Below are 27,279 nucleotides of genomic sequence, written 5' to 3' on the forward strand. Positions count from 1 at the left end.
ATGAGGTAACACACTGCAGACCGGTTGCAGCTCAGATGCAGGCAGGCCTATATTTGCAGAGATGGAGTGGGTAAGTTCAAAACATTGAATTACAGACCAAAGTTTCTCTTCAATATTAGGATGGGGGTGTTAATGGCTAGGCCAACCAAGAATAAAAGGAAAGAAAAATAAGGACTTTCCTTTATATGGTGTCTTTTGCGATCTCAAGATGTCCCAAAGTGCTTTACAGCCAATGAAGTACTTTTGAAGTGTAGTCACCATTGTAATGTAGGGAAACGCAGCAGCCTATTTTATACACAGCAAGATCCCACACAGCAATGCAATAATGACCAGATAATCTGTGGGATTTTATGCCTATCTTTAGATGCTTTGTGAAGGTGATGGTGGGTCGCCTTCTTGAAATGCTGTCATCCATGTGGTGACGGTACTCCCCTTAATAGTGTTCCCTCTGGGGTAGGTGGTTTAAGCTTACTAATTTTTCCTCACTCTAGGGGCTGGATTGACAGAAATTTTTAAATTACCCTTTCAGCTTTTTGTATTTTTGTGTGGCATAAACTACTTTCCTTTAGTATTTTTCTTCTTATGCATTTCATTGAAAGTCCTCTTTTCAGGACAGTCATGCAGTTCAGGCAGTAGATTGTCAAGACCAGAACCTGGATCACAAGCTCAGATTCCAGCAACACAAGTCATCGAGGCTTACCAGAAGGGGGATTAAAGAAGGAACCAAAAGTCTATTCTGTTCATAGGAGGCTACTCTGTGCTATGCTCAGTGACCCATCTTAAAGTGTCAGCTATGGCTCGGTGGTGTCATTCCCATCCAGAGACTCGTGTTCAAAAGCTAGGCAGTTGCTCCACTGCAGTACTGAGGGAGTGTTGTAGGGTTGGAAGTACCGTCTTTCAGATGACACATTAAATTGATGTCCCACTGCCTCTCAGGTGGGCATAAGAGATCCCACTATTTTGAAGAAGAGCAGGGGAGTTTTCCCAAATGTCCTGGCCAATATTTATCCCTCAATTAACATCACAAAAAACAGATTATCATGATCTCACTACTGTTTTTGGACCTTGTTGTGTGCAAATCTGTTGCCCACATTACAACAGTGACTACATTTCAGAAGTACTTCATTGGCTGTAAAACACTTTTGAGGTTGTGAAAGGCGCGGTTTAAATGCAAGTCTTTCTTTTTTCTTTATAGCTAGGCACCTCTTTTAAGATATATAAAGGAGAAGCAGTGACCTCTGACCACAATCTGCAGTCTGGTCCCTTTGTGGAAGGATCAGTGAAAGGAGGAGAGGGGAATCTAATGTTATTTTTATTAAGGCAGAAAGAGAGGGCGATTCTTTCAAAATTATTTGGATCTTTGAAAATTCTCCAAAAAGCAACTGATCACACAATTTATTACATCAGCTTGCATTTGTATAGCACCTTTCTTCATAGAAAAGCATCTCAATACACTTCACAGAGGTGTAATCAGACAAAAATAAATCCCAAAATGAAAAAAAGAGATATTAAGAAGAATGACCAAAAGCTTAGTCAAAGAGGTGCATTTTAAGTGAGGTTATAAAGGCAGAAAGGGTGGCGGAGGAGCTTAGGGAGGAATACCACTGCATGAAGCCTAGGTTACTGAAGACACGGCCACCAATAGTGGAGCAAAGTGGGGGAAAGCACAAGGGGCCAGAGTTAGAGGAATGGAGAGCGCAAGGGGGGAGCAATGTTACAGAAATAGGGAGGGACAAGACCATGAAGGAAATTAAATACAACAATGAGAATTTCAAATTGGAGTCATTGGGGACCCAGGAGTTAATGTGGGACAGCAAGGACAGAGGTGACTCACGGGTGAGCAGGTCAGTGCAGAAAAGGATATGCGCAGCAGAGTTTCAGATAAGCTGAGTATGAATCAGGAGAGTATTAATAAAGAGTCTGGAGGTGACAAGGGCATGGATGAGAATGTCAGTAACAGCTGAGCTGAGGCAGGGACAGAGACAGGTGAGGTTATGGAAGTCAAACACACCAATTCTTCCACTTCTACGTGGTAATTAGTGGTCTGTATAGATGGTGACATTTATATCCATTCCTATCCATATTGGAATTATAACTGTAGAATCCCTTCTAATTAAAGCATATACCCTCAGCCCACAAACTTTATTTTTTGGGGATCTATGTGTCTAACATGTGCGGACATCCATCAGCGTGTTCAAAAGTTTTCAAATCATTCTACTGAGAAACACACAGAATGCAGATTTCCTTCTGCTCGATATGAAGGACGCACCCATGTCCAAGCCTAGAGAGCTTAAGTGCAGATTGGGAAAGTCAAAATTGACCCCCTCTCCTCACCAACCAAAGTGTGTGTAGAGGTTCTTCAGGTGCTAAAACAGTTAAAAACATACTGCCACACAGCACAGAACACTAATAAGCTAACCATTCCTTGATGAATTAAGATTACCCAAGTAGGCTATGGCATTGGTCTGCAGGGTGACCTGGAGCCGAGGAGAACATTGACCACCCCAATCCCGATTGGTAGGTCTATCCTGAAAGTCCCATCAGAGACTCAAACTGCCTAATCAGTCGTAAATACTGGAATACTGCAGACCCATCCACCATTGGTACAGGATTCTCGACTCTACCACAGAGGTTAAAATGGTTGCCAATCTCCCATCACCAGGATCTCATCTTAGGTCAACTTGACTCCAGAAGACACTTGCATAAGGGGAGCCGTCAGTAATAAGTGTCAGTTGCCTAAGTCATAAGCTCCAGCAATCCCTCCCTAAACCTCTCCACCTCTCTACCTCTCTTTCCTCCTTTAAGATGCTCCTTCAAACTTACATTTTTTTTATCCGTTTCAGGGAATGTAGGTGTCAATGGCAAGGCCAGTATTTGTTGTCCATCCCTAATTGCTCTTGAGAAGTTAGTGGTGAGCTGTCTTCTTGAACTGCTTCAGTCCAGCTGGTGTGGGTACTCCCACAGTGCTGTTAGGGAAGGAGTTCCAGGATTTTGATCCAGAGACAATGAAAGAATGGCAATATATTTCCAAGTCAGGATGGTGTGTGACTTGGAGGGGAACTTGTAAGCGGTGGTGTTCTCATGCATCTGCTGCCCTTGTCCTTCTAGGTGGAAGAGGTCGCAGGTTTGGAAGGTGTCGAAGGAGGCATGGTGAGTTGCTGCAGTGGTTACACACTGCTGCCACTATGCATCGGTGGTGGAGGGGGTGAATGTTTAAGGTGATGGATGGGATGCTAATCAAACGGGCTGCTTTGCCCTGGATGGCATCGAGCATCCTGAGTGTTGTTGGAGCCACACTCATCCAGGCAAGAGGAGAGTATTCCATCACACTCCTGGCTTGTGCTTTGTAGATGGTGGACAGGCTTTGGAGAGTCAGGAGGTGGATTACTCGACGCATAATTCCCAGCCTCTAACCTGCTTCTGTAGCCACAGTATTTATATGGCTTGTCCAGTTCAGTTTCTGGTCAATGGTAAAATCCCCAGGATGTTGATAGTGGGGTGATTCAGCGATGGTAATGAATGTCAAGGGGAGATGGTTAGACTCTCTGTTGTTGGAGATGGTCATTGCCTGGCACATGTGTGGTACAAATGGTACTTGCCACACATCAGCCCAAGCCTGAATATTGTCCAGGTCTTGCTGCACATGACATGGACTGCTTCAGTATTTGAGGAGTTGTGAATGGTACTGAACATCGTACTATCATCAGCGAACATCCCCACTTCTGACCTTATGGTGGAGGGAAGGTCATTGATGAAGCAGCTGAAGATGGTTGGACCTAGGACACTACCCTGAGGAACTCTTGCAGCAATCTCTTGGGGCTGAGATGATTGGCTGCCAACAACCACAACCATCTCTGTCCTAAATGGGCAACCCCACATTTTTAAATAGTGACCCCTAGTTCTAGTGGCGCTGTGGTTAGCACCGCAGCCTCACAGCTCCAGTGACCCGGGTTCAATTCTGGGTACTGCCTGTGTGGAGTTTGCAAGTTCTCCCTGTGTCTGCGTGGGTTTTCTCCGGGTGCTCCGGTTTCCTCCCACAAGCCAAAAGACTTGCAGGTTGGTAGGTAAATTGGCCATTATAAATTGCCCCTAGTATAGGTAGATGGTAGGGAAATATAGGGACAGGTGGGGATGTGGTAGGAATATGGGATTAGTGTAGGATTAGTATGAATGGGTGGTTGATGGTCGGCACAGACTCGGTGGGCCGAAGGGCCTGTTTCAGTGCTGTATCTCTAAAACTAAAACTAAAACTAGATTCTCCCACAAAGGGAAACATCCTTTTCACCTCCACCCTGTCAAGATCCCTCAGGATCTTATATGTTTCAATGAAGTTGCCTCTTACTCTTCTAAACTCCAGCAGATACAAGTATAGCCTGTCCAACCTTTCCTCATAAGACAACCCACCCATTCCAGGTATTAGTCTAGTAAACCTTCTCTGAACTGCTTCCAAAGCATTTACATCCTTCCTTAAATAAGGAGACCAATACTGTATGCAGTATTCCAGATGTGGTCTCACCAACGACCTGTATAACTGAAGCATAAACTCCCTACTTTTGTATTCAATTCCCCTCGCAATAAACAATAACATTCTATTAGCTTTCATAATTACTTGTTGAACCTGCATACTCACCTTTTGCGATTCATGCACTAGGACATCCAGATCCCTCTGCATCTCAGAGCTCTGCAATCTCTCACCATTAGGTCATATGCTTCTTTTTTATTCTTCCTGATAAAATGGACAATTTCACATTTTTCCACATTATACTCCATTTGCCAGGTCTTTGCCACTCACTTAGTCCATCTATATCACTTTGTAGCCTCCTTATGTCCTCTTCACTACTTTCCTACCTATCTTTGTGTCATCAGAAAATTTAGCAACCATACCTCAGTCCCTTCATCCAAGTCATTTATATAAATTGTTAAAAGTTGAGGCCCCAGCACTGACCCCTGCGGCACACCACTCATTACATCTTGCCAACTAGAAAATGACCCATTTATGCTTACTGTCTGTTTCCTGTTAGCTATCAATCTTCTATCCATGCCAATATGTTACCCCCTACACCATGAGCTTTTATTTTCTGCAATAACCGTTGATGTGGCACCTTATCAAATGCCTTCTGGAAATCTAAGTACAGTTCATCCACAGGTTCCCCTTTATCCATAGCACATGTTACTTCTTCAAAGAACTCCAATAAATTGGTTAAACATGATTTATCTTTCACAAAAGCATGTTAACTCTGCTTGATTAATTTTTCTAAGTGCCTGGCTATAATATCTTTAATAATAGCTTCTAACATTTTCCCCAAGACAGATATTAAGCTAACTGGCCTGTAGTTTCCTGCTTTCTGTCTCCCTCCCTTTTTGAATAAAGGTGTTACATTCGCTATTTCCAATCGAATGGAAGCTTCCCCCAAATCTAGGAAATTTTGGAAAATTAAAACCATCGCATCAACTATCTCACTAGCCACTTCTTTTAGGACCCTAGGAAGAAGTCCATCAGGACCCGAGGACTTGTCAGCCCGCAGTTCCAACAACTTACTCAGTACCACTTCCTTGGTGATTGTAATTTTCTTGAGTTCTTTCCTTCCTTCCATTTCCTAATTTACAGCTATTTCTGGGATGTTACTTGCATCCTCTGTAGTGGAGACGATTGCAAAATACCTGTTCAATTCATCTGCCATCTCCTTATTTTCCCTTATTAGTTCCCCAGACTCACTTTCTATAGGACCAATGCTCACTTTAACTCATTTCTGTTTGAAATATCTATAGAAACTCTTACTATCTGTTATTATATTTTTAGTAAGCTTTCTCTCATACTCTAATTTTTCCCTCCTTATCAATCTTTTAGTCATTCTTTGCTGTTTTTTTAAATTCTGTCCAATCTTCTGACCTGCCACCTACCTTTCTGCAATTATATGCTTTTTCCTTAACTTTAATGCTATCTTTAACTTTTTTAGTTAACTATGGATAGTGGGTCCTTCTCTTGGAATTTTTCTTTCTCGTTGGAACGTATCTATTCTGTGTATTCTGAAATATCCTTTTTAATGTCTGCCACTGCATCTGTATTGACCTATCCCTTAACCTAATTTGCCAATTCACTTTTGCTAACTCTGCTTTCATGCCCTCATAATTATCCATATTTAAGTTTAAAGTACTAGTCTTGGACCCACTCTTCTCTCCCTCAAAATGAATGTAAATATTATGATCACTGCTACCTAGGGGCACCTTCTCTATGAGGTTATCAATTAATCCTATCTCATTGCACAATGCCAGGTCTACATCTTCAACATCTGCCCCAATATCTCCTTATGAGGCTCAGTGTCAAATTTTGTTCCATAGCACTCCTGTGAAGTTCCTTAGGACATTTTACTCTGTTAAAGGTACTATATAAATGCAAGTTGTTGTTGCTTATTCCTTACAGATGGATTAAAAGTAAAATGCTTCAACTGCTGGGGCATCTTCATACTTTACTGGGGGTGGGGATTGGGTGGGGTGGGGGGTTTGGGAGGGGAGAGCAGGCCAAACTGGAAAAGCCATTTTAACAACTGAAGCCTTTGCAAAGTCAAACCATCTGTCTGGTTGAAGTGAGAGGTGTGTCCATGGATCTGTAATTGGGACAAGCAACAATTGTTACTATTTCAACTATGTATGCAATCAACCTATATTAAACTGCTCCCAATTAAATGTACATTTGGTATCATAACCATCATTCTTCCACCCCCACCCATCCCACCCAATTACATACACTCATTTGGCATTGTTACGACCAGGTAAGGAAGAGGTCTAGGGTTGCCTTTCAGCCTTCACCTGGTCTTACCGTGACAGAGTTTAATTTTAAACACACCATGTTTTTAGCTCCCCCTTGGTGAATCCTTGTTCAATGCTTTCCAATTATGACAAAGAAACCAGCACAAACAGGCTTTCTTAGATTTAAAGAAGAAAAGTTGAAATTTATTAAACTTGAACTTAAACTCTAATTCGGTTGATGCGTACAGATACACGACGCGTCCACGCGAGCCTGCAAATAGAGACAGAAAAGAGCAGAAGAAAAATAAAGTGGAAAAGTTTGAGGCTATATCTGAGGAGTTTTCGTTACAGTTCTTTGAGCTCACTGTAGAGTCCTTGATTGTAGGTAGATCGTGCTTTTCGTTGGGGCCCAATATTCTTCTTAAACCTTGTTCGCTGTAGGAGAATTATCTCTTTTGGGGTTCTTGCATCTTCAGTGGATTCAGAGGCTTGTGAGAAAGAGATGGGAGCAGACAGGAGAGATCTTGTCAGTCCAGGAGCAAAAAGAATTTCTCAGTTCAAACTGTTTGTCCAATTCAGAAAACCCCAGGTTGACAAGCAGGTTAGTCATGTGACTAAATGGTCTGACAATGTCTTGGATTGTATCACCTTAGCAGTCTCTGGAATGCTGCTCTTACACACAATACCTGGTGATCAAGGTCCATTGAGCGTTGAATGTGTCAGGGAATGGTCCTTTGTCATTCCAATCACCATCTGTTAATATGCAAATATCTTTTCCAGCCACAGTTGATCTGTTTAACAAGTCCTTTCTTCAGTAACAGTTTAAAATCAATGTTCATGACAAAATTAATGTGCCTCATTCTTGGCAGGTGGGGGCCTAGCATGGCAGGCATTACTTACATTTTACTTCCCCCTGCCTCCACTCCCATCTGATTCTTAGCGTAGATGCTGAATTCAATTCCAGGTGAGCAAAAGCCAGTGCATCTCAAAAGGGAGGACAAATAAATGGATGATTTTTTAAAAATGGGGAACAAAGGGCAGCCCAGTTCGCTGTTACGCTACCACCAATGTGCCAGTTAAAGATCAGCACTGATAAATGGCTTGAGCATCTGCTTATCCTTCAGGCTAAAGATGCTGCCACAGAGGTAGAATATGGAGAAGGTTCGTTTATCATCTATTCTATCTATTCTATACTTACAATGACTGTGTCTGTCGTGGCTCAATGGTGTCACTCTCACCTCTACATCAGAAGATTGTGGGTACAAATCCCACCAGGGACATAATCTAAGCTGACAAAAGTGCAGTACTGAGGGAGTGCTGCATTGTGAAAGATGCCATCTTTCAGGTGAGATATTAAACTGAGGTCCCATTTGCCCACTCAGGTGGTTGTAACAGATTCCATGGCAGTCTTCAAAGTAGAGAAGGGGAGTCCTCCCCAGTATCCTGGCCAATATTTAGTACTCAAACAACACCACTAAAATGGATTATCTGGTCAATATCACATTGCTGTTTGTGGGAGCTTGCTGTGTACAACTTAGCTGTGAATTTCCTACATTATAACAATGACTACACTTTTAAAAGTACTTAATTGGCTGAGAAATGCTTTGGAACATCCTGAGGTCATGAAAGGCACCATATAAATTATTTCTTTTTGCTCCAGATTTAGAGATTGTAAATATACCATCTTCTGGTTTTAAAACTATAGTAGAAAATCACAGCTAGACTGCCTTTTGGAACATAGCTGTTTTTGGATGACTTACTACAGTTTATTGGCAACTGGTTATGTTATTGAGCAACGTGATTAACTACATTTTTAAAATACCATATGGTAAAGTTTTCCTGACTGGCAACAATATACATGAGCTGCAATTTGCACAGCATGCTTTTTTTTTTAAAGAATGCCCATAATCCTGTCCAGATCACTTGGAACTGAATTTGAGAAAAAGAATATTTGTTACAGTATCTGTTTAATTTTTTCCGAATTGTTGAACCTTGTTTCCTTTAGTTTTCACACTTTTTTGCCTCTTGTCACACCCTCCTATCTTCTCTCTTTGTCACACAACCATTTACACCTTCGAATAACCAACGCAGTTCCCAGGCCACTGCATGAGAAAAATATTGTAGGTGCCTTGTGTGAACTGAGCCTGCAGCTGTAATTATAGGTCAGCTCGTAGTTCGAGAACTGAGGTGATGGAAAGACTGCCACTGTTGTACAAAGAACCTCAGAAAACCTGGCTCCATTCCATTTAGAATGACACAACACAGAAGGAGGCCTTTTGGTCCATCGTGCCTGTGCCAGCTCTATTATAGAGCTATCCAACTCTTTCCACATCACCTTGTAATATTTTTCTCTTAAGTAATTATCTAATTCTTTTGAATGTTACTACTGAATCTGCTTCCACCATTCTTTCAGGCAGTGCATTCCAGATCACAACAACTTGCTGTGTAAAAACATGTTTCCTCTGGTTCTTTTGTCAACCACCTTAAATCTCTGGCTACCAACCCTTCTGCCACTAAACAGTTTATCCTTATTTACTATATCAAAACTATCCATGCTTTTGAACACCTCTATCAAACCCCCTTTTAACCTTCTCTATCCAAGGGAAGCAATCCTAGCTTCTCCAGTCTGAAGTCTTGTATCCCTGGCACCATTCAAGTTTTCTGCACCCTCTTCAAGGCCTTGAGGTCCCTCCTAAAGTATGGGGCCCAGAATTGAATACAATATTCCAGTTGAGGCCTAACCAATGTTTTATAAAGATTTAGCATAGCATCCTTGCTTTTGTACTCTATTCCTGTATTAATAAAACCAAGGATCCCATATTATGCTTTTCTTATATACAGACTTCTCAACTTGTCTTACAACCTTTAAGGATTTATGTACATACACACCCGTGACTCTCTGTTCTTGCACCCACTTTAAAATTGTACCATTTATTTCATATTGCCTCACAGTCTTCCTACCAAAATGTATCACTTCACATTTGCGTATGTTAAATTTTACCTGCCATGTGTATGCCCATTTCATCAGTCTGTGTTTTCCTGAAGTCTGTTACTATTTGCCACTTTATTTACTACCTTTCAAAAGTTTCGTATCATTTGAGAACTTTGAGATCATGCCTGGATACCCAAGTCCAGATCATTAATACATATCAAAAAGAGCAGTGGTCCGAATACTGACCCTGGGGAACATCTTTGCAGTTCGTGGGAAGTTGCTGCATGCAAATTGGCTGTCTCATTTTTCCACATTCTAACATTGAATTTTTATACCATGTACTGCACAATGCATTCAGGCACTTACTTACAGTGAGTGAATAAGTCAAATTCCAGTTTTATTGCACAGCATTGTTGAGATTTTTACTGGTGTTTTGGGGATTAAATTCTGTGACTCTGCCCATTATTCTATGAAAACCATAAAGGAGTGCCTTGGTTATTATCAATGTATTTTATTTCTGTCTTACTTCATTTAACATCCAGTATACACAAGAAGACAAATAGGTTGAAAATTAGCGTCTTGTGTTTAGAAGCACTGGATAGAGAGAGTGTTTTGGAATTCAGCAACACTGGGGGTTAATAACAGTGGCAGTGGAACGTGCATTTTAGCTTATTAGTAGACCCCTGGATTTGGCAGCTATGTTTTCTATAAAAATTTGATTTGTGTTTTGTGAATTGTTCGTCGGAAATCGATACAGATTTCCTTAACATAAATAAATACCACAACTGAATAAATATAAATGAACAAATCTCCCATAGTATGGCTCACAATGAGTTGCAGCTTTGTTATAAATAGGGGTGCTATGCCATATAGTATTAGCTGGGAGACTGAATTATCAGCATGAGGTAACCCTGGGATTTGAGAGCACTGGGAAAGGAGCCCATAGTTGGCAGCACTGAGATGGGGTTTAGGGGCCTACGAGTATTTTTGTTTTGGTGGGGTCAGGGGTGCAAGGGGAGGTGGTGGTGTGCAGTTGGGGGCCCTAGGGTTCAGCAAACACTGGTGCAGGCCCAGGTATAAGGGTTCACTGGAGTGTGCGATCTCAGAGCACAAAAGCTCACACACCCACTCACAACAACACTCATATATAAACACCGTAACACATATAAACATCCAGCACCCCATGAGGTCCCCATCATCACAGATGCCAGTCTCCAGCAAATTCAGTTCACTCCACACGATGTCAGGAGCATTTGAACACATTGGATCCAGCCAAGGCTATGGGCCCTGACAATATTCTGCTGTAGTACTGAAGACTTGTGTTCCAGAACTTGCCGTGCCCCTAGCCAAGCTGCTCCAGTACAGCTACAACACTGACATCTACCCGACAATGTGGAACATTGCCCAGGTATGTCCTGTCAGCAAAAAGCAGGACAAATCCAATCCAGTCAATGACTGGCCCATCAGTCTACTCTCAGTCATTAGCAAAGTGATGGAAGATGCTGTTGGCAATGCTATCAAGCGGCACTTATTCAGCAATAACCTGCTCACCGATACTGAGTTTGGGTTCAGTCGGAGCAATCCAGTTACAGACCTCACTATAGCCTTGGTCCAAACATGGACTAGAGAGCTGAATTCAAAAGGTGAGGTGAGAGTGACTACCCTTGACGTCAAGGCAGCATTTGACCGAGTGTGGTATCAAGGAGCCCTGACAAAATTGAAGTCAATGGGAATTGGGGGAAAACTCTCCACTGGCTGGAGTTATACCTAGCACAAAGGCAGATGGTTGTGGTTGTTGGAAGCCAATCATCTCAGTCCCAGAACATCACTGCAGGAGTTCTTCAGGGTAGTGTCCTTGGCCCAGACATCTTCAGCTGCTTCATCAATGACCTTCCCTCATTCATAAGGTCAGAAGTGGGGATGTTCGCTGATGATTGCACTGTGTTCAGTACCATTCGAGACTCCTCAGATACTGAAGCAGTCCATGCCCACATGCAGCAAGACCTGAAAAACGTTCAGTCTTGAGCTGATAAGTAGCAAGTTGCATTTGTGCTGTACAAGTACCAGGTAGTGACCATCTCAAACAAGAGAAAATCTAACCATTTCCCCTTGATGTTCAATGGCATTACCATCGCTGAATCCCCCACTATCAACATCCTGGGGAGTTATCAATGACCAGAAACTAAACTGGGAATTCTGCAACAAATAACTCACCTCCTGACTCCCCAAAGCCTGTCCACCATCTACAAGGCACAAATCAGGAGTATGATGGAATACTCTCCACTTGCCCGGATCAGTGCAGCTACAGCGACTCTCAAGCTCGACACCATCCAGGACAAAGCAGCCCGTTTGATTGGCACGCCATCACCACCTTGAACATTCAGGAGAGGATGAGAGGAGGGGAGAGAAGGAGATGAGAGGGAAGAGGAGGGAGAAAAAAAAATCAGCCACATGTTGCATCCTGTTCCAATGGCGCTGCTGGACGGTGGGTATGTGTGGGCAAAGATGGTCATAGCAATGATGCTTTCTGTGGTCAACAGCATACCAACCTTCACTGCACAGATACACATGATTAAAGGCCACTTGGGAATGATACAAAAAGGCAGGCAGAGCCAACCAAACTGCAACTCACAAGCAGTTATCATTGTATATAGCAAGTAACAGGAAAAATAATGCTCGCTGTCATGGGAAGGGTGTTTTCAGCAGGGTGAAGGAGTCTTACTTAAACAGTGTAATAATAATAATAAACACCACAGTGGAATGATACCAATTGGAAAACGTGGAAACACTTTCATCCAAGTAACCCCACCACTAAGACTGCAGGAGAATTTAAATCAGCTGCTGTACTATTGTGCGAAACAGGCACTGAATAAAAACAAAACTTACATTGATAACATCAATAGTAAAATGTGGCAAGCTTTCATTCATTAATTGACAGCAAGTCTCTCTGAGGGTGATCTTTCATTCTCTCCCTTGATCTCTCAGTCCTTTTCAATCTCCTCCTCCTTTGCCATGACTGAGGCACCCATGATTCAACTTGCCCAAGAGCAGCTGTGCTAACAAGTTGACCCCTGGGTGTGTCTGTTCACACAGATATCAGCTTTACTCCAAAGCTCATTCCAAAACTACCAGCATTGACGTTAGTAACTCAGCATCTTTCATTTGGATTAGAAAGAAAGAAATTGCACTTATAAAGTGTCTTTCATGAACTTAGTTCATCCCAAAGCACTTTACAGCTGATTAAGTACTTTTAAACTGTTGCAATGTGGAAACGCAGCAGTCAATTTACACACAGCAAGATGTCACAAACACAATGAAGTAAATGACTAAATCATCTCTTAAGTGCTTGTTGTGGGATAAATGTCACCTGGGACTCTGGGATGAATTCCCCTGCTCTTCTTCGAATAGTGCCGTGTGATCTTTTACACCCACTACAGAGGTATAATGTCACACCCAAAAAGATAGCATCACCAACAGTGCAGTACTCCCTCGAGTCTCCAACCACAACATCCTGATCCAGAGGCAAGAGGATGAACATTGAGCCAAGGCTGACACTACCACATAATAGCTATGTGGATTATCCATTTAATAGCTATGTGGATTATTCATATTGAGATGAGCTATCAAGCGATTCCTTAATTCAGGCACAAATTATCTGAAACTTTCAAACACATTGCAATCCTCAGATGGAAAGGGAGGAGGGGGAAGCATGGCAGAGAAATGACCCTTTAGAGGCTGGGTGGAAAAAAACATGGGCAGGAAATGGAAGTACTTGTGGGTTATAAAATCTTTCCATTTGTGAAATATTAGGAATCTCTGAGCAAACCATGTTAAAAGCACTGGTGGAAGAGATGGAGAATGTTGAAAACTTCTGTTTTAACAGCTGCTGGGATTATAACCAGAGAAGAGGGCCACTTGCTTCACAGATAATCATATTACACTGACTGATCAGTTAACAGTGAAAACTGACCTGCAGTGCCTTTGCAATGCACACCTTGATCTGGAACTCTGGCTCTTCCTTAAATAATTGAGTTCAGTAATCCCCTGCTCCATAAAGTAAAATCAGCACTGATTTAAGGAAGGAGCACGGGATAAGGGAACAGTGGACTTTAAATTGCTCGCCTTTCATGAATATGTGGTGCACAACAACAACTTGCATTGATATAGTGCTTTTAACATAAGAAATCAACCCAAGGCACTTCCAGGAGTGTAATCAGACAAACTTTGTCACTGAGCCAAAGAAGGAAACTTTCGGACAGGTAGTCAGAGAAGTAGGTTTTAAAGAGTGTCTTAAAGAAGGGAGAGGTGGAGAGATGAAGAGGTTTGGGGTGTGAGTTCCAGAGCTTAGGACCAAGACAGCTGAATCTATGGCCAACAGCGAGGGGTAAAGGAAGTGGGGGATGCGCAAGAGGCCAGTGTTGGAGGAACGCAGAGTTCTAGGAGGGTGGGACGAGGTTACAGAGATAGGGCAGAGCGAGGCCATGGAGGGATTTGAAAACGAGGATGAGAATTCCAAAGTTGAGGTGTTGGTGGACCAGGAGTCAACATAGGTCAGCAAGCACAGGAATGATGAGTAAAGGGGACTTGATTCAACTTAAGATACGAAAAGCAGAGTTTTGGATGAGCTGAAGTTTATGGACGGTGGAAGATAGGAAGCCGGCCAGCAGAGCATTGGAATAGTCGAGTCTGGAGGTGACACATTAGGTATGTTTTGTTGTTGAGTTATTTTCACATAATGTTTTTTTTAGGTGAAGTGCATTAGCTCTAAACGTGCACCTTAATGGAATCAGTCCCTAATTAAAATGTTCTCAACACTTTAAGATTCCAGTTCACCCACAAAAAAGGCAGAGAATAAAATACTCAACTTTATGAAAGCTTTATCTTCCTGATAAAGGCATTAAAAAAAACACTAATTTGTATTGCTGTTATTCGAGATTCCCATACGCATAGGCCAAAGCACACAATCTCTCACCCCAACCTCTGCAGTCTTTATCAAGTGCAGTAAGTTTATCAAGATTGTAGCAGTTTACATAAAATATGTACTGCAGCTTGGGAAGGGGGAAGGAGTAGCAGTGCAATCACCCAAAGGTGATGGTTATCTTATGGATTCAGATAATGTCCCAAGAAATTCTTCCAGTTACAACATAGCCATCTACTTTTTAAGAGAGCGTCATAGACAGGAGTTTTAGAGAAGTGGTTACACCCAAGGTGCAAGCAGATAGATGGGTGACCGCTAGAAGGGGCAGGCAGTCAGTGCAGGAATCCCCTGTGGCTATCCCCCTCTCTAACAAGTATACCGTTTTGGATACTGTTGGGGGGGATGGCCTATCAGGGGAAAACAGCAGCAGTCAGAGCAGTGGCACCACGGCTGGCACTGTTGTTCAGCAGGGAGGGACAAAGCGCAGAAGAGCAATATTTATAGGGGACTCTATAGTCAGGGGCACAGCTAGGCGCTTCTGCGGACGTGAATGAGACTCCAGGATGGTATGTTGCCTCCCTGGTGCCAGGGTCAAGGATGTCTCTGAACGGACAGGGGGCATTCTGAAGGGGGAGGGTGAACAGCCAGAGGTTGTGGTACACATCGGTACCAACGACATAGGCAGGAAGGGTGATGAGGTCCTGCAGGGGGAGTTTAGGGAGTTAGGTAGAAAGTTAAAAGACAGGACCTCTAGGGTTGTAATCTCGGGATTACTCCCTGTGCCACGTGCCAGTGAGGCTAGAAATAGGAAGATAGTGCAGCTAAACACGTGGCTGAACAGCTGGTGTAGAAGGGAGGGTTTCAGATATCTGGACCATTGGGATCTCTTCAGGGACAGATGGCACCTGTACAAGAAGGACGGGTTGCATCTAAACTGGAGGGGCACAAATATCCAGGCTGCGAGGTTTACTAGTGTCACTCGGGAGGGTTTAAACTAGTGTGGCAGGGGGGTGGGAACCAGAGCAGTAGGACAGCAAGTGAAATAAATGAAGGGGAACTAGTAAATAAGGCCAGTAAGACTAAGAGGAAGAGCAGGCAGGGAGATGTTGCGGAGAACAGCGGGACTGGTGGTCTGAACTGCATTTGTTTCAATGCAAGAAGTATAACAGGTAAGGCAGATGAACTTAGAGCTTGGATTAGTACTTGGAACTATGATGTTGTTGCTATTACAGAGACTTGGTTGAGGGAAGGACAGGATTGGCAGCTAAATGTTCCAGGATTTAGAAGCTTCAGGCGGGATAGAGGGGGATGTAAAAGGGGTGGGGGAGTTTCATTACTGGTTAAGGAGAATATCACAGCTGTACAACGGGAGGACACCTTGGAGGAGTCATGCAGCGAGGCAATATGGGTGGGGCTCAGGAATAGGAAGGGTGCAGTCACGATGTTGGGGGTTTACTACAGGCCTCCCAACAGCCAGCGGGAGGTAGAGGAGCAGATATGGAGACAGATTTTGGAAAGATATAAAGGTAACAGGGTTGTAGTGGTGGGTGATTTTAACTTCCCCTATATTGACTGGGACTCACTTAGTGCTAGGGGCTTGGATGCGGCAGAATTTGTAAGGAGCATCCAGGAGGGCTTCTTAAAACAATACGTAGATAGTCCAACTAGGCATGGGGCCGTACTGGACCAGGTATTGGGGAATGAGCCCGGCCAGGTGGTCGAAGTTTCAGTAGGGGAGCATTTCGGGAACAGTGACCATAATTCCATAAGTTTTAAGGTACTTGTGGATAAGGATAAGAGTAGTCCTCGGGTAAAGGTGCTAAATTGGGGGAAGGCTAATTATAACAATATTAGGCAGGAACTGAAGAATTTAGATTGGGGGTGGCTGTTTGAGGGTAAATCAACATCTGACATGTGGGAGTCTTTCAAACATCAGGTGAATAGAATCCAGGACCAGCATGCTCCTGTAAGGAAGAAGGATAGGTTTGGCAAGTTTCAGGAACCTTGGATAACGCGGGATATTATGAGCCTCGTCAAAAAGAAAAAGGAAGCATTCGTAAGGGCTGGAAGGCTAGGAACAGACGAATCCCTTGAGGAATATAAAGACAGTAGGAAGGAACATAAGCAAGGAGTCAGGAGGGCTAAAAGGGGTTATGAGAAGTCATTGGCAAATAGGATTAAGGAAAATCCCAAGGCTTTTTATATGTATATAAAGAGCAAGAGGGTAACCAGGGAAAGGGTTGGCCTACTCAAGGACAGAGAAGGGAATCTATGTGTGGAGCCAGAGGAAATGGGTGAGGTACTAAATGAGTACTTTGCATCAGTATTCACCAAGGAGAAGGACTTGGTGGATGATGAGCCAAGGGAAGGGAGTGTAGATAGTCTCAGTCATCTCATTATCAAAAAGGAGGAGGTGTTGGGTGTCTTGCAAAGCATTAAGGTAGATAAGTCCCCAGGGCCTGATGGGATCTACCCCAGAATACTGAGGGAGGCAAGGGAAGAAATTGCTGGGGCCTTGACAGAAATCTTTGCATCCTCATTGGCTGCAGGTGAGGTCCCAGAGGACTGGAGAATAGCCAATGTTGTTCCTTTGTTTAAGAAGGGTAGCAAGGATAATCCAGGAAATTATAGGCCGGTGAGCCTTACGTCAGTGGTAGGGAAACTATTAGAGAGGATTATTCGGGACAGGATTTACTCCCATTTGGAAACAAATGGACTTATTAGCGAGAGACAGCATGGTTTTGTGAAGGGGAGGTCGTGTCTTACTAATTTGATTGAGATTTTTGAGGAAGTGACGAAGATGATTGATGAAGGAAGGGCAGTGGATGTTATCTATATGGACTTTAGTAAGGCCTTTGACAAGGTCCCTCATGGCAGACTGATACAAAGGGTGAAGTCACATGGGATCAGAGGGGAGCTGGCAAGATGGATACAGAACTGGCTCTGTCATAGAAGACAGAGGGTAGCAGTGGAAGGGTGCTTTTCTGAATGGAGGTATGTGACTAGTGGTGTTCCGCAGGGATCAGTGCTGGGACCTTTGCTGTTTGTAGTATATATAAATGATTTGGAGGAAAATGTAGCTGGTCTGATTAGTAAGTTTGCGGATGACACAAAGGTTGGTGGAGTTGCGGACAGTGATGAGGATTGTCAGAGGATACAGCAGGATATAGATTGGTTGGAGACTTGGGTGGAGAAATGGCAGATGGAGTTTAATTCGGACAAATGTGAGGTAATGCATTTTGGAAGGTCTAATGCAGGTGGGAAGTATACAGTAAATGGCAGAACCCTTAGGAGTATTGACAGGCAGAGAGATCTGGGCGTACAGGTCCACAGGTCACTGAAAGTGGCAACGCAGGTGGATAAGGTAGTCAAGAAGGCATACGGCATGCTTGCCTTCATCGGTCGGGCATAGAGTATAAAAATAGGCAAGTCATGCTGCAGCTGTACAGAACTTTAGTTAGTCCACACTTAGAATATTGCGTGCAATTCTGGTCGCCACACTACCAGAAGGACGTGGAGGCTTTGGAGAGGGTACAGAAGAGGTTTACCAGGATGTTGCCTGGTCTGGAGGGCATTAGCTATGAGGAGAGGTTGGATAAACTCGGATTGTTTTCACTGGAATGACGGAGGTGGAGGGGCGACATGATATAGGTTTACAAAGTTATAAGCGGCATGGACAGAGTGGATAGTCAGAAGCTTTTTCCCAGGGTGGAAGAGTCAGTTACTAGGGGACATAGGTTTAAGGTGAGAGGGGCAAAGTTTAGAGGGGATATGAGAGGCAAGTTCTTTACACAGAGGGTGGTGAGTGCCTGGAACTTGTTGCCAGGGGAGGTAGTGGAAGCAGGTACCATAGAGATGTTTAAGAGGCATCTTGACAAATACATGAATAGGATGGGAATAAAGGGATACGGACCCCGGAAGTGCAGAAGGTTTTAGTTTAGGCAGGCATCAAGATCGGCGCAGGCTTGGAGGGTCGATGGCCTGTTCCTGTGCTGTACTGTTCTTTGTTCTTTTTGACTTTAAAACACACCATGAAGTATAAATTTAAAAGGGGATGGGTGGTGTTTGGGGGAGGTGGGGGGGGTGGGGGAATGCAGATGAAAGTCAGCAGATCGGAAAATGATAATTGACGGTTCATCCACTTAACTGATAGGATCTTCAGTTGTGACCAAGACTACTGAAGCTCAATCGAACTGTGCAAACTTAGCAGCCTGACAGCCTTATTATGTCAAACTTTAAGTTGACTGATGTCATTAAATTAGTAGTGGAAATAGTGAGAGACAGTGAAGAATATGATCTAAAAGATAATTTTGATATTCATTCCAAAGTTGGATTTGATTAGTGATATTTGTGGTATTTTGAGTAACCTAGGCAGCAGCTTAACGGTTTTTGAGTCGACTGGTTGCTTTCTGACTTAAAAGGGATTTCATTAATTTGTCAACAATTGCACCTGTTGTTTCCTGTTGTTTCAACAGTTCAGCTTTTGCTGTATTTAACAGCTTGCCTTTTTTAAAATTACTTTTGAAAACACTAGCTAGAAGAGTGAAGATTAACTCCTACCTGTTCTATACTTCCATCTTTTTCTGCCCGAGCTATTTGCTTTAGCAAATAATCTGGCAGCTGGCCATAGGTAATCCATTCTAATGCTTCTTTTGATAATTATCTCCAACCTGAGAACCTTTTTAAGGTTTATAGCAAGATACAGTGCATCAATTGGCTTGTGGGTTTGCCATCTGCTTCAGGCAGAAAATCACCCAATTTTCATATAGACTAGCTATGTCTTTCTGACTGGTGCTATATCAAAACTAAAACCCATCAGGTTACATTGCCCAAGCTCTGAGCATTAAATTGTATGGCATTTTTAAATTCATTCATATTGTGGATGTCACTGGCAAGGCCAGTATTTATTGCCCATTGCTAGTTACCCTTGAGAAGGTGGTGGTGGTGGACCTCCTTCTGGACTGTTGTAGTTCATGTAGTGAAGGTGTTAATATCTGTAGTGGTTTGATATATGGTCTGCTAGACCACTTCAGAGGACAGTTAAGAGTCAGCCGCATTGGTGGAGGACTGGAGTCACACGGAGCCCAGAGCAGATAACGGCAGTATGTTTCCTTTCCCTAAAGCACATGAGCGAACCAGTTGGGTTTTTACAATAAACCAACAGCTTTGTGGTAACTTTTACTGATACCAGCGTATCTATCATTTCTATTTGAGTTCTGTCTGTCTCTGTTAGTGAATCAAACCAGATGCATCAGACATCAATACTCATGCAAATAGTCAGTTAATTAAAACCTATTTAAAAAAAAATCCAAGGAGAAGTTGTTCCAATTAATCTCTGCTGCTGCCACTACATAAAGCACTTTATATGTCTCCTGACACAGCTAAGTGCGCAAGGACACTATAGTCGATGGGGTTTCTAAGCTGATAGGCAAATGACATCTGCCATTGGATTTGTTTTCAAATCTTGTTTTAAAAATCATGAATGCATTAGTTTTCTCTATAATCAATGGTCAGCACCTTAAATATTCACTCTCTCTACCACTGGCACACCATGACAGCAGTGTGTACCATCTACAAGATGCACTGCAGCAACTCACCAAGGCTCCTTTGACAGCACCTTCCAAACCCGCAACCTCTACCATCTTGAAGAGCGAGGTTAGCAGACGCATGAGAACACCGCCACCTGCAAGTTCCCCTCCAAGCCACACACCATCCTGAATTGGAACTATATCGCATTTCCTTCACTGTTGCTGGGTCAAAAACCTGGAACTCTTTCCTTCGCAGCACTGTGGATGTACCCTGCATCACATGAACTGCAGCAGTTCAAGAAGGCAGCTGACCACCACCTTCTCAATCGCAATTAGAGATGGGCAACAAATGCTGGCCTTGCCAGTGACAGCCACATCTTACAAACAAATAAAAAACATACTATGTCGTACAGCAAATATGCAGATAAACTTAGTGATTATGTCACACGTACATTGGCTCCAGGTTGGGCAACGCCTCACTTTTAAAATTCTCATCCCTGTTTTCGAATCACTCCATGTCCTCATGCCTCCCCATCTCTGGTGCCTCCTCCAGTCTTACAACTGTGGGAAGGGTCAAATCCTTGAGGATCATTTGAACCAAGCTCTGTGACACCACCATATTCAAAGATGCAGAGTTCGGTAAGATGAAGCATAGCCTTTGCAAGATCAACAGCAGCATATTAACACAAGGTTAGGCACAATAACTTCTACCTCCAGTAAAACTAACCATCTAACCATTAGTTCACTTTTAATAGAAATGCTCCCCCTATCCTCACGTTTTCATCCTTTACTCTTCCCTGCTTCCCTGTCAGCGACTAATTCAGGTGTACGAGGAACCTCAGTTGTCAGGTAGTGAGTGTCCCATTAAGATTGAGAGGTAGCATGACCAAGACTGATCTCTTCATTTAATCATCAGAAAAAAATCAAAACAAAAAAAAAGCGATAGCCATGATTTTTAGCCGCCAAATTCTGAAAGTAATACTGTTGATGGACGAATGCTACAAAGTACCAGCAGAAAAAATGCATTACTCAAAAAAAAATTAAACAATTAGCTATAGTCAACAGATTTTGCATCTGCAACAAGTAAAATGTTTAATGTCGAAGTATCAAAATCAGCATTGGCAGCAACACTCGATACTTGACAACATTTGTAGTTAGTGGACCAAACCTATATTTCTATGCCAAACATATCTGTTCTATTGTGTACTGCCATCCTGAGATACAAGTATGTATTCTCTCTAGTGTCTGTCAAGGAAAATGACAGACTTGCATTTATATAGTGGCTTTCACTACCTCAGGAACATCTCAAAGTAGTTTGAGATGTAGTTATTGTTGGAATGTTGGAAAGACAGCAGATAATTTGTGCACAGCATGGTCCTTCACATAATGATCAGATAATCTGTTTTAGTGACGTTGATTGATAGATAAATATTGACCAGGACACCAGGGAAAACTCATCTTCAAATAGCATCATGGAATCTTTTACAACCACCTGAGAGGGAAGATGGAGCCTTGGTTTAAACATCTCATCTGAAAGATAGCACCTCTGACAGTGCAGCATCCCTCAGTACTGCACTGGAGTGTCAACCTAGATTATGTGTTCAAATCTCTAGATCGGGACTCGAGTCCACAACCTTGTGTCTCAGAGGCAAGAATGCTACCCATTGAGCAATCGCTATCACACTGAGGACTTTAAGAATAGGCGGTTTCTTCCAGTGATCTTTGTAGCTCACGAGTATGATATCTCCGAGCAGATTGTGGTATTTAAGGGATCAAATGGATTACACTGCCACTGTTTCCAGCACAGAAGCAAATACAGGGGTAGATTTTGAACTTGCCACCTGGGTATAAAATGAGATCTCAATTTAGGCAGGTGCCTCTCACCAATTGGAGCACCTGTTGAGAATTTAGACATGGTTTGCCATGGTTTCCTGCTTATTTAATGTCCTGCAGGTCTAGGTTACCTCCCAGTTTGAGTCTTCATCAGTGTAACACATAGTACTCTGCACTGTACATTACAACAGGCAAGTTAATGCAGCAACCATTTGGCTCCTCCCCTGAAAATAACAGGTACAATTTACAAAGGAAAATGATTCAGATTTGTGGAAGGGAGGCATTCATTTTTAAAAAATTCATTCATGGGATGTGGGCGTCGCTGGCCAGGCCAGCATTTATTGCCCATCCCTAATTGCCCTTGAGAAGGTGGTGGTAAGCTGCCTTCTTGAACCGCTGCAGTCCATTTGGGGTCCTTTTTATTGACTTTGTAGCGGTTAGGTACAACTGAGTGGCTTGCCCATTTTAGAGGGCATGTAAGAGTCAACCACATTGCTGTGGGTCTGGAGTCACATGTAGGCCAGACCAGGTAAGGACAGCAGATTTCCTTCCCTAAAGGACATTAGTGAACCAGATGGGTTTTACAACAATTGACAATGGTTTCATGGCCATCATTAGACTAGCTTTTAATTCCAGATTTATTAATTGAATTCAAATTCCCCCTTCTGCTATGGTGGGATTTGAACTCATGTCCCCAGAGCAATACCCTGGATCTCTGGGTACTAGTCCAATGATAATGCCACTACACCACCGCCTCCCCTGCAGCAACATAATTCAACGATCGGCTATTGGGTTGGGTGAGAGAATGCAGAGGGACTTCACAAGATTTTCCAGCCTCTTTCATGCATTTTACCACTGACTCATAGTTCATTCACCTTCTGATGGTGTGACAAAAATTTGAAAGTTCAGTGTTGCTTTTGAGCTGTGCATGATGCTATCTCAATGACTGGCTTGTAATGCTTTCAGGCATCCAGTTATTCTAAAATTCACTGCAAAGGATACTGCAAGGCTATTTGCCTTGCTCACACAATGTCTTGCGTAGAAGATAAATCTGCTGATCAGTGTGGTGCGTAGGGGATGCCTCACTAAATAAAATACAGGACAGCATAAACAAAAATGCAAATGGAATGTTGGCTTTTACCTCAAGGGAGCTGGAATATAAAAGTGAGGAAATGATGCTTCAGTTGTACGGAGCCTTGGCCAAAGCGTGTCTTGAGTACTGCAGTTCTGGGCATTGTACCTCAGGAAGGATAGATTGGCCTTGGAATGGATACAGCGCAGGTTCACCAGAATGATACCAGGGTTAAAAATGTTAAATTATGAGGAAGGGTTGCATATGCATGGCTTGTATTCCCTGAATATAGAAGATTGAGGGGTAATCTAATCGAGGTATTTAACATGATACGTTAGATTCAAAGAAACTATTTCCTCTGTTGGAGGAGTCAAGAACAAGGGGACGTGATCTTAAATTTAGAGCTAGGCCATTTAGGAGTGAAACCAGGAAGCATTATTTTCACAGAAAGGGCAGTGGAAATCTGGAACTTTCTCCTCCAAAAGCCTATGGATGCAGGGTCAACTAAAATGTTGAATAGTGACATTGATAGATTTTTAATTAGTCAGGTATCAAGAGCAATGCCAGGTAAATGAAATTGATAGTACAGATTAGCCATGACCTGATTGTGTAGTGGAATAGGTTCATGGGGCTGAAAGGCCTACTCGTGTTCCTATCATAATGTCACTTGCTTTATCCATTTTACCCTCACAATGCATCAGTACTATCGTCGAGTTTTGCCAGGTGACCTCCAGCTGTGAGTGTGTGCCACAAGCACCTCAAATAACTATTATGCTGATTGTCAACAATATTTATCATCACGCACTGCATGACTGAACCAACAGAGCCCCACACCAAACCAGAGAGAAAAACCATGAAAAGAATTCACACAGTAGGCTTTAAACTTCATACAGTTTCTACAGATCCTCTTACTTGTGTATCTTGCTAGATAACATTCAAAGTTATGGAATTATAACTATCGACAGTTATGCAGTAATATGACAGGAATGTTGGTGTATATTGATGTGAATACAGTGTAGGCCTAACACAACTGCTTCATACCGAAGTCCATGTGGAATTATTACCATCGTGAATCTTAATCAACATCCTGAATGAAAATGAGAATAACCAATAACATGGAGTTATGTAGCTCCCTTCATGTAGAAAAATGTCTCAGTGCATCACATAAATAATAAACATTAAGCCAAAGATGGAGGGACGGAGGAGGGGGTGGGGGGGTGCGGGGGTGGGGGGACCAAAGAGATGGGTTTTAAAGGAGAAAAGGCAGGTGGAGAGGCAAAGGAGTTTTAGGGAAGGAATTATAGAATGTGGAACCTCAGCAGCTGTGAAGTTTTGGCCAGCAATGGTGGGGCAAAGAAAGAGGGATGTACAAAGAGGCTGAAATTGGAGGAACAGAGAATTTGGGGGATGGTTGTAAGGCTGGAGGAAGTTTCAGAGATGGGGAGGGGTGAGGCCATGAAGGGATTTGAACATAAGGATAAGACTTTTAAATTAGAGACATTGAGGGACTGAGAGCCAATGTAGGCCAGTAAGGACATGGGGTGATTGATGGGTGAGCAGGACTTAGTGTGGGTTGGGATATTGGCAGGAGAGTTTTGGATGAGCTGAAGTTTGTGGACAGTGGAGAATGGGACAGGAGCATTGTAATAGTTCAGTCTAGTGGTAACAAAGGCATGGATGTGAGTTTTGACTGATGCTTGCGAGAATCAGATAAAATCTTTCTATAAATATATTGCGTTATAAATCATAGGAGCCACTTCCCATTCCTGAAGGTTTGGCACCAGTAGGTAGTTTTAAGTTACCTCTAATGCACATCATGGCATACAATTGATTCTGGGGCAGTCCAGCCATTCACTGGTGCCAATATCACTCCACTACCAACTTGAGTAGAAGCTGCACAGCCAGAGCAGATTGAGTCAGCTGCTCTATACTGCAATCTTCGTGCTACATTTATGCTGCTATGGGCACAAGCTGAGTGCTAATATCACAGTGTAACAAGAGCAACTACTTTGTAACAGAATTAAACTCTCAGCTCTACAGTGGCTGATTCATAGATCCCCACATAGAAAGCTGGAAGTTCTCAATCCCTGCTGCCCCATCAGGAAGTCAATGCACTTGAGTACTTTGGGTACAATGAGAGGCCACTGGCAGAGCACACATGATCTATGGTCCCTGCACACTTTAGTCAAACAGCCAAGAGCAGGTTGCAAGTCAATCCACATAAAAATGTAAGTTGGTGCTCTGTCTGGTTGCTCATGGAGTCATGTGTTATTGGAAGTGGTACCACATGTCACTTTGCCCCACCACCACATTGGTTAAACTAACTCAATGTTTCATGAGCTGTCTCAATGCTGGAAAACATCAGAATCATCACTTAGTAAGCACTTGTTGATTTCAACTAAAATGTGAGCGAAAATATTTAACAAGTAGTTAAATAAAGCAGATTGGCACAGGCTGCACTGTCATTGACTAAATGAACCTTTTAGCTTTTCGTAACTAGAGTGTCAGACATTTGTGGGTTTGAGACCCACTCTAGAGATTTGTGCATAAAAATTTATAATGACTTTCAACTGCAATGCTGAGGAAGTACTACACAGTCGGAGGAGCAGTCCTTCAGACAAGACATTAAACTGAGGTCCCAACTCTTCTCAAGTGGATGCAAAAAATCCCAGAGCATTATTTCAAAGAGGGACAGGGGAATTTGCCCCAATGTCCTGGCTAATATCTATCTATCCCTCAATCATCATCAGTAAAACAGATTTTCTGATCATTATCACATTGCTACTTGTGGGAGCTTGCTGTGCACAAATTAGCTGCCTGGTTTCCTACACTACAATAATGACCACACTTCAAAAGTACTTAATTGATTGTAAAGTCCTGAGGTCATGAAAGATATATAAAAGCAAGTTTTCCTTTTTCTCAGTCCTCTGGGCTTGATACCCTAGACATTCTGTGCAGTCGCTATCTCAGTCCCATGACATGCTCTACCATGCACATCAAAGGGCACTCATGCAACAGACCCTCACCTTACTCTTGGTGCATTGAGGGTAACTTCTGTCCACTCACGCAATGGATAAGGCTCTGTACTCGCTCGCTGAATGTTCTTCGTAGTCAGGAAAGCTGACTCGTAACCCTTGGGTGGTATGGCAGCGTGGCAAATTCCCCCCAGTAACTGTGCTCAGCCTAATTAACCAGTGAACCAGAAACACAGCATCAATCCACGAGAACTGCACACATGATCAATTAATTCTGACATGATAGGATGTCTAGGCCTTAGAGAGGGTGCAGAGGAGATTTAATGGAATGATACCAAGCTATGTGGAGACACTAGAGAAGCTGGGACTGTTATCCTTACAGCAGAGAAGGCTAAGGAGAGATTCAGTACAGGTATCCAAAATTGTTTTGATAGAGTAGTTAGGGAAAAAAACTAGTAGAAGGGTCGGTAACCAGAGGACACAGATTTAAGATAATTAGCCAAAGAATGAGATGGAAGATGAGGTGAATTTATTTTATGCAGCTAGTTGGTACGATCTGGAATGCACTGCCTGAAGGGCTGGTGAAAGCAGATTTAACAATAAATTTCAAAAGGGAATTGGATAAATACTTGAAAGGGAAAAATTGGCAGGGCTAAGGGGAAAGAATGGTGGAATGGGTTCAACTGGATAGCTCTTTCAAAGGGCCAGCACAAGCACGATGGTCTGAATGGCCTCCTCTGCGCTGTATTCTATAATTCTATGAAACCTGTTTTCATCATTTCATTTGGATTTGGTCACATGCAAGAATATTATTTCAATTCATAAAATATTGAAATATGTGCAAAATGCTATACTTGAACCACATTCTAAGAATCCTTCTCATGTTTGCCTGAGGATTCCTTCTCAAGACTGGTCCAATGCCTCATCTCCTTGTGTGACCAGCCTGGAGTGAAACGGCTGCACTGTTAAGTAGAATATTTCTATATGTTTTCAAGTGTAAGTACAATGATGTATTTGCTTCCATCTTCATCAGGGGATGAACAGCACTCATTGATCAGCAGAGAAGGATGAGGTGCTCAATGGATTAACAGTCTCATTCTTCAGCCACTCAATCCAACCCAACTAGGGCACCAATGGTCTATATTACTATCCATATTCTTGGCATAGAACTCCATTAATCCAACTCTTTTAAAAATCTAGTTTTACCCCAAGCGGAAAAGTGCTCGCAGAGATACCGAGACATATAGAATCAGAACAACACAACTTGCAATTCT

General features: G+C 42.8%; 1 protein-coding gene across 3 annotated transcripts in view; it reads right to left on the reverse strand.

The window, feature by feature from the left end:
- The window catches only part of znrf2b (zinc and ring finger 2b), a 183,243-nt gene that overhangs the window by 122,636 nt on the left and 33,328 nt on the right, over window positions 1-27,279 (reverse strand). Inside the window, exon 2 of one of the 3 annotated variants that reach the window (XM_068055820.1) lies at window positions 7,042-7,235. The exons of the other annotated variants lie outside the window; for them this stretch is intronic. Coding sequence (XP_067911921.1) covers window positions 7,093-7,235 — 143 coding nt within the window. The 3' untranslated portion in view covers window positions 7,042-7,092. Of the gene's footprint in view, window positions 1-7,041; window positions 7,236-27,279 lie in introns of those variants that run through there. 3 annotated transcript variants of the gene reach the window in all.

Source organism: Heterodontus francisci, chromosome 2 (assembly GCF_036365525.1).
Source record: "Heterodontus francisci isolate sHetFra1 chromosome 2, sHetFra1.hap1, whole genome shotgun sequence".
Classification (NCBI taxonomy): Eukaryota; Metazoa; Chordata; class Chondrichthyes; order Heterodontiformes; family Heterodontidae; genus Heterodontus; species Heterodontus francisci.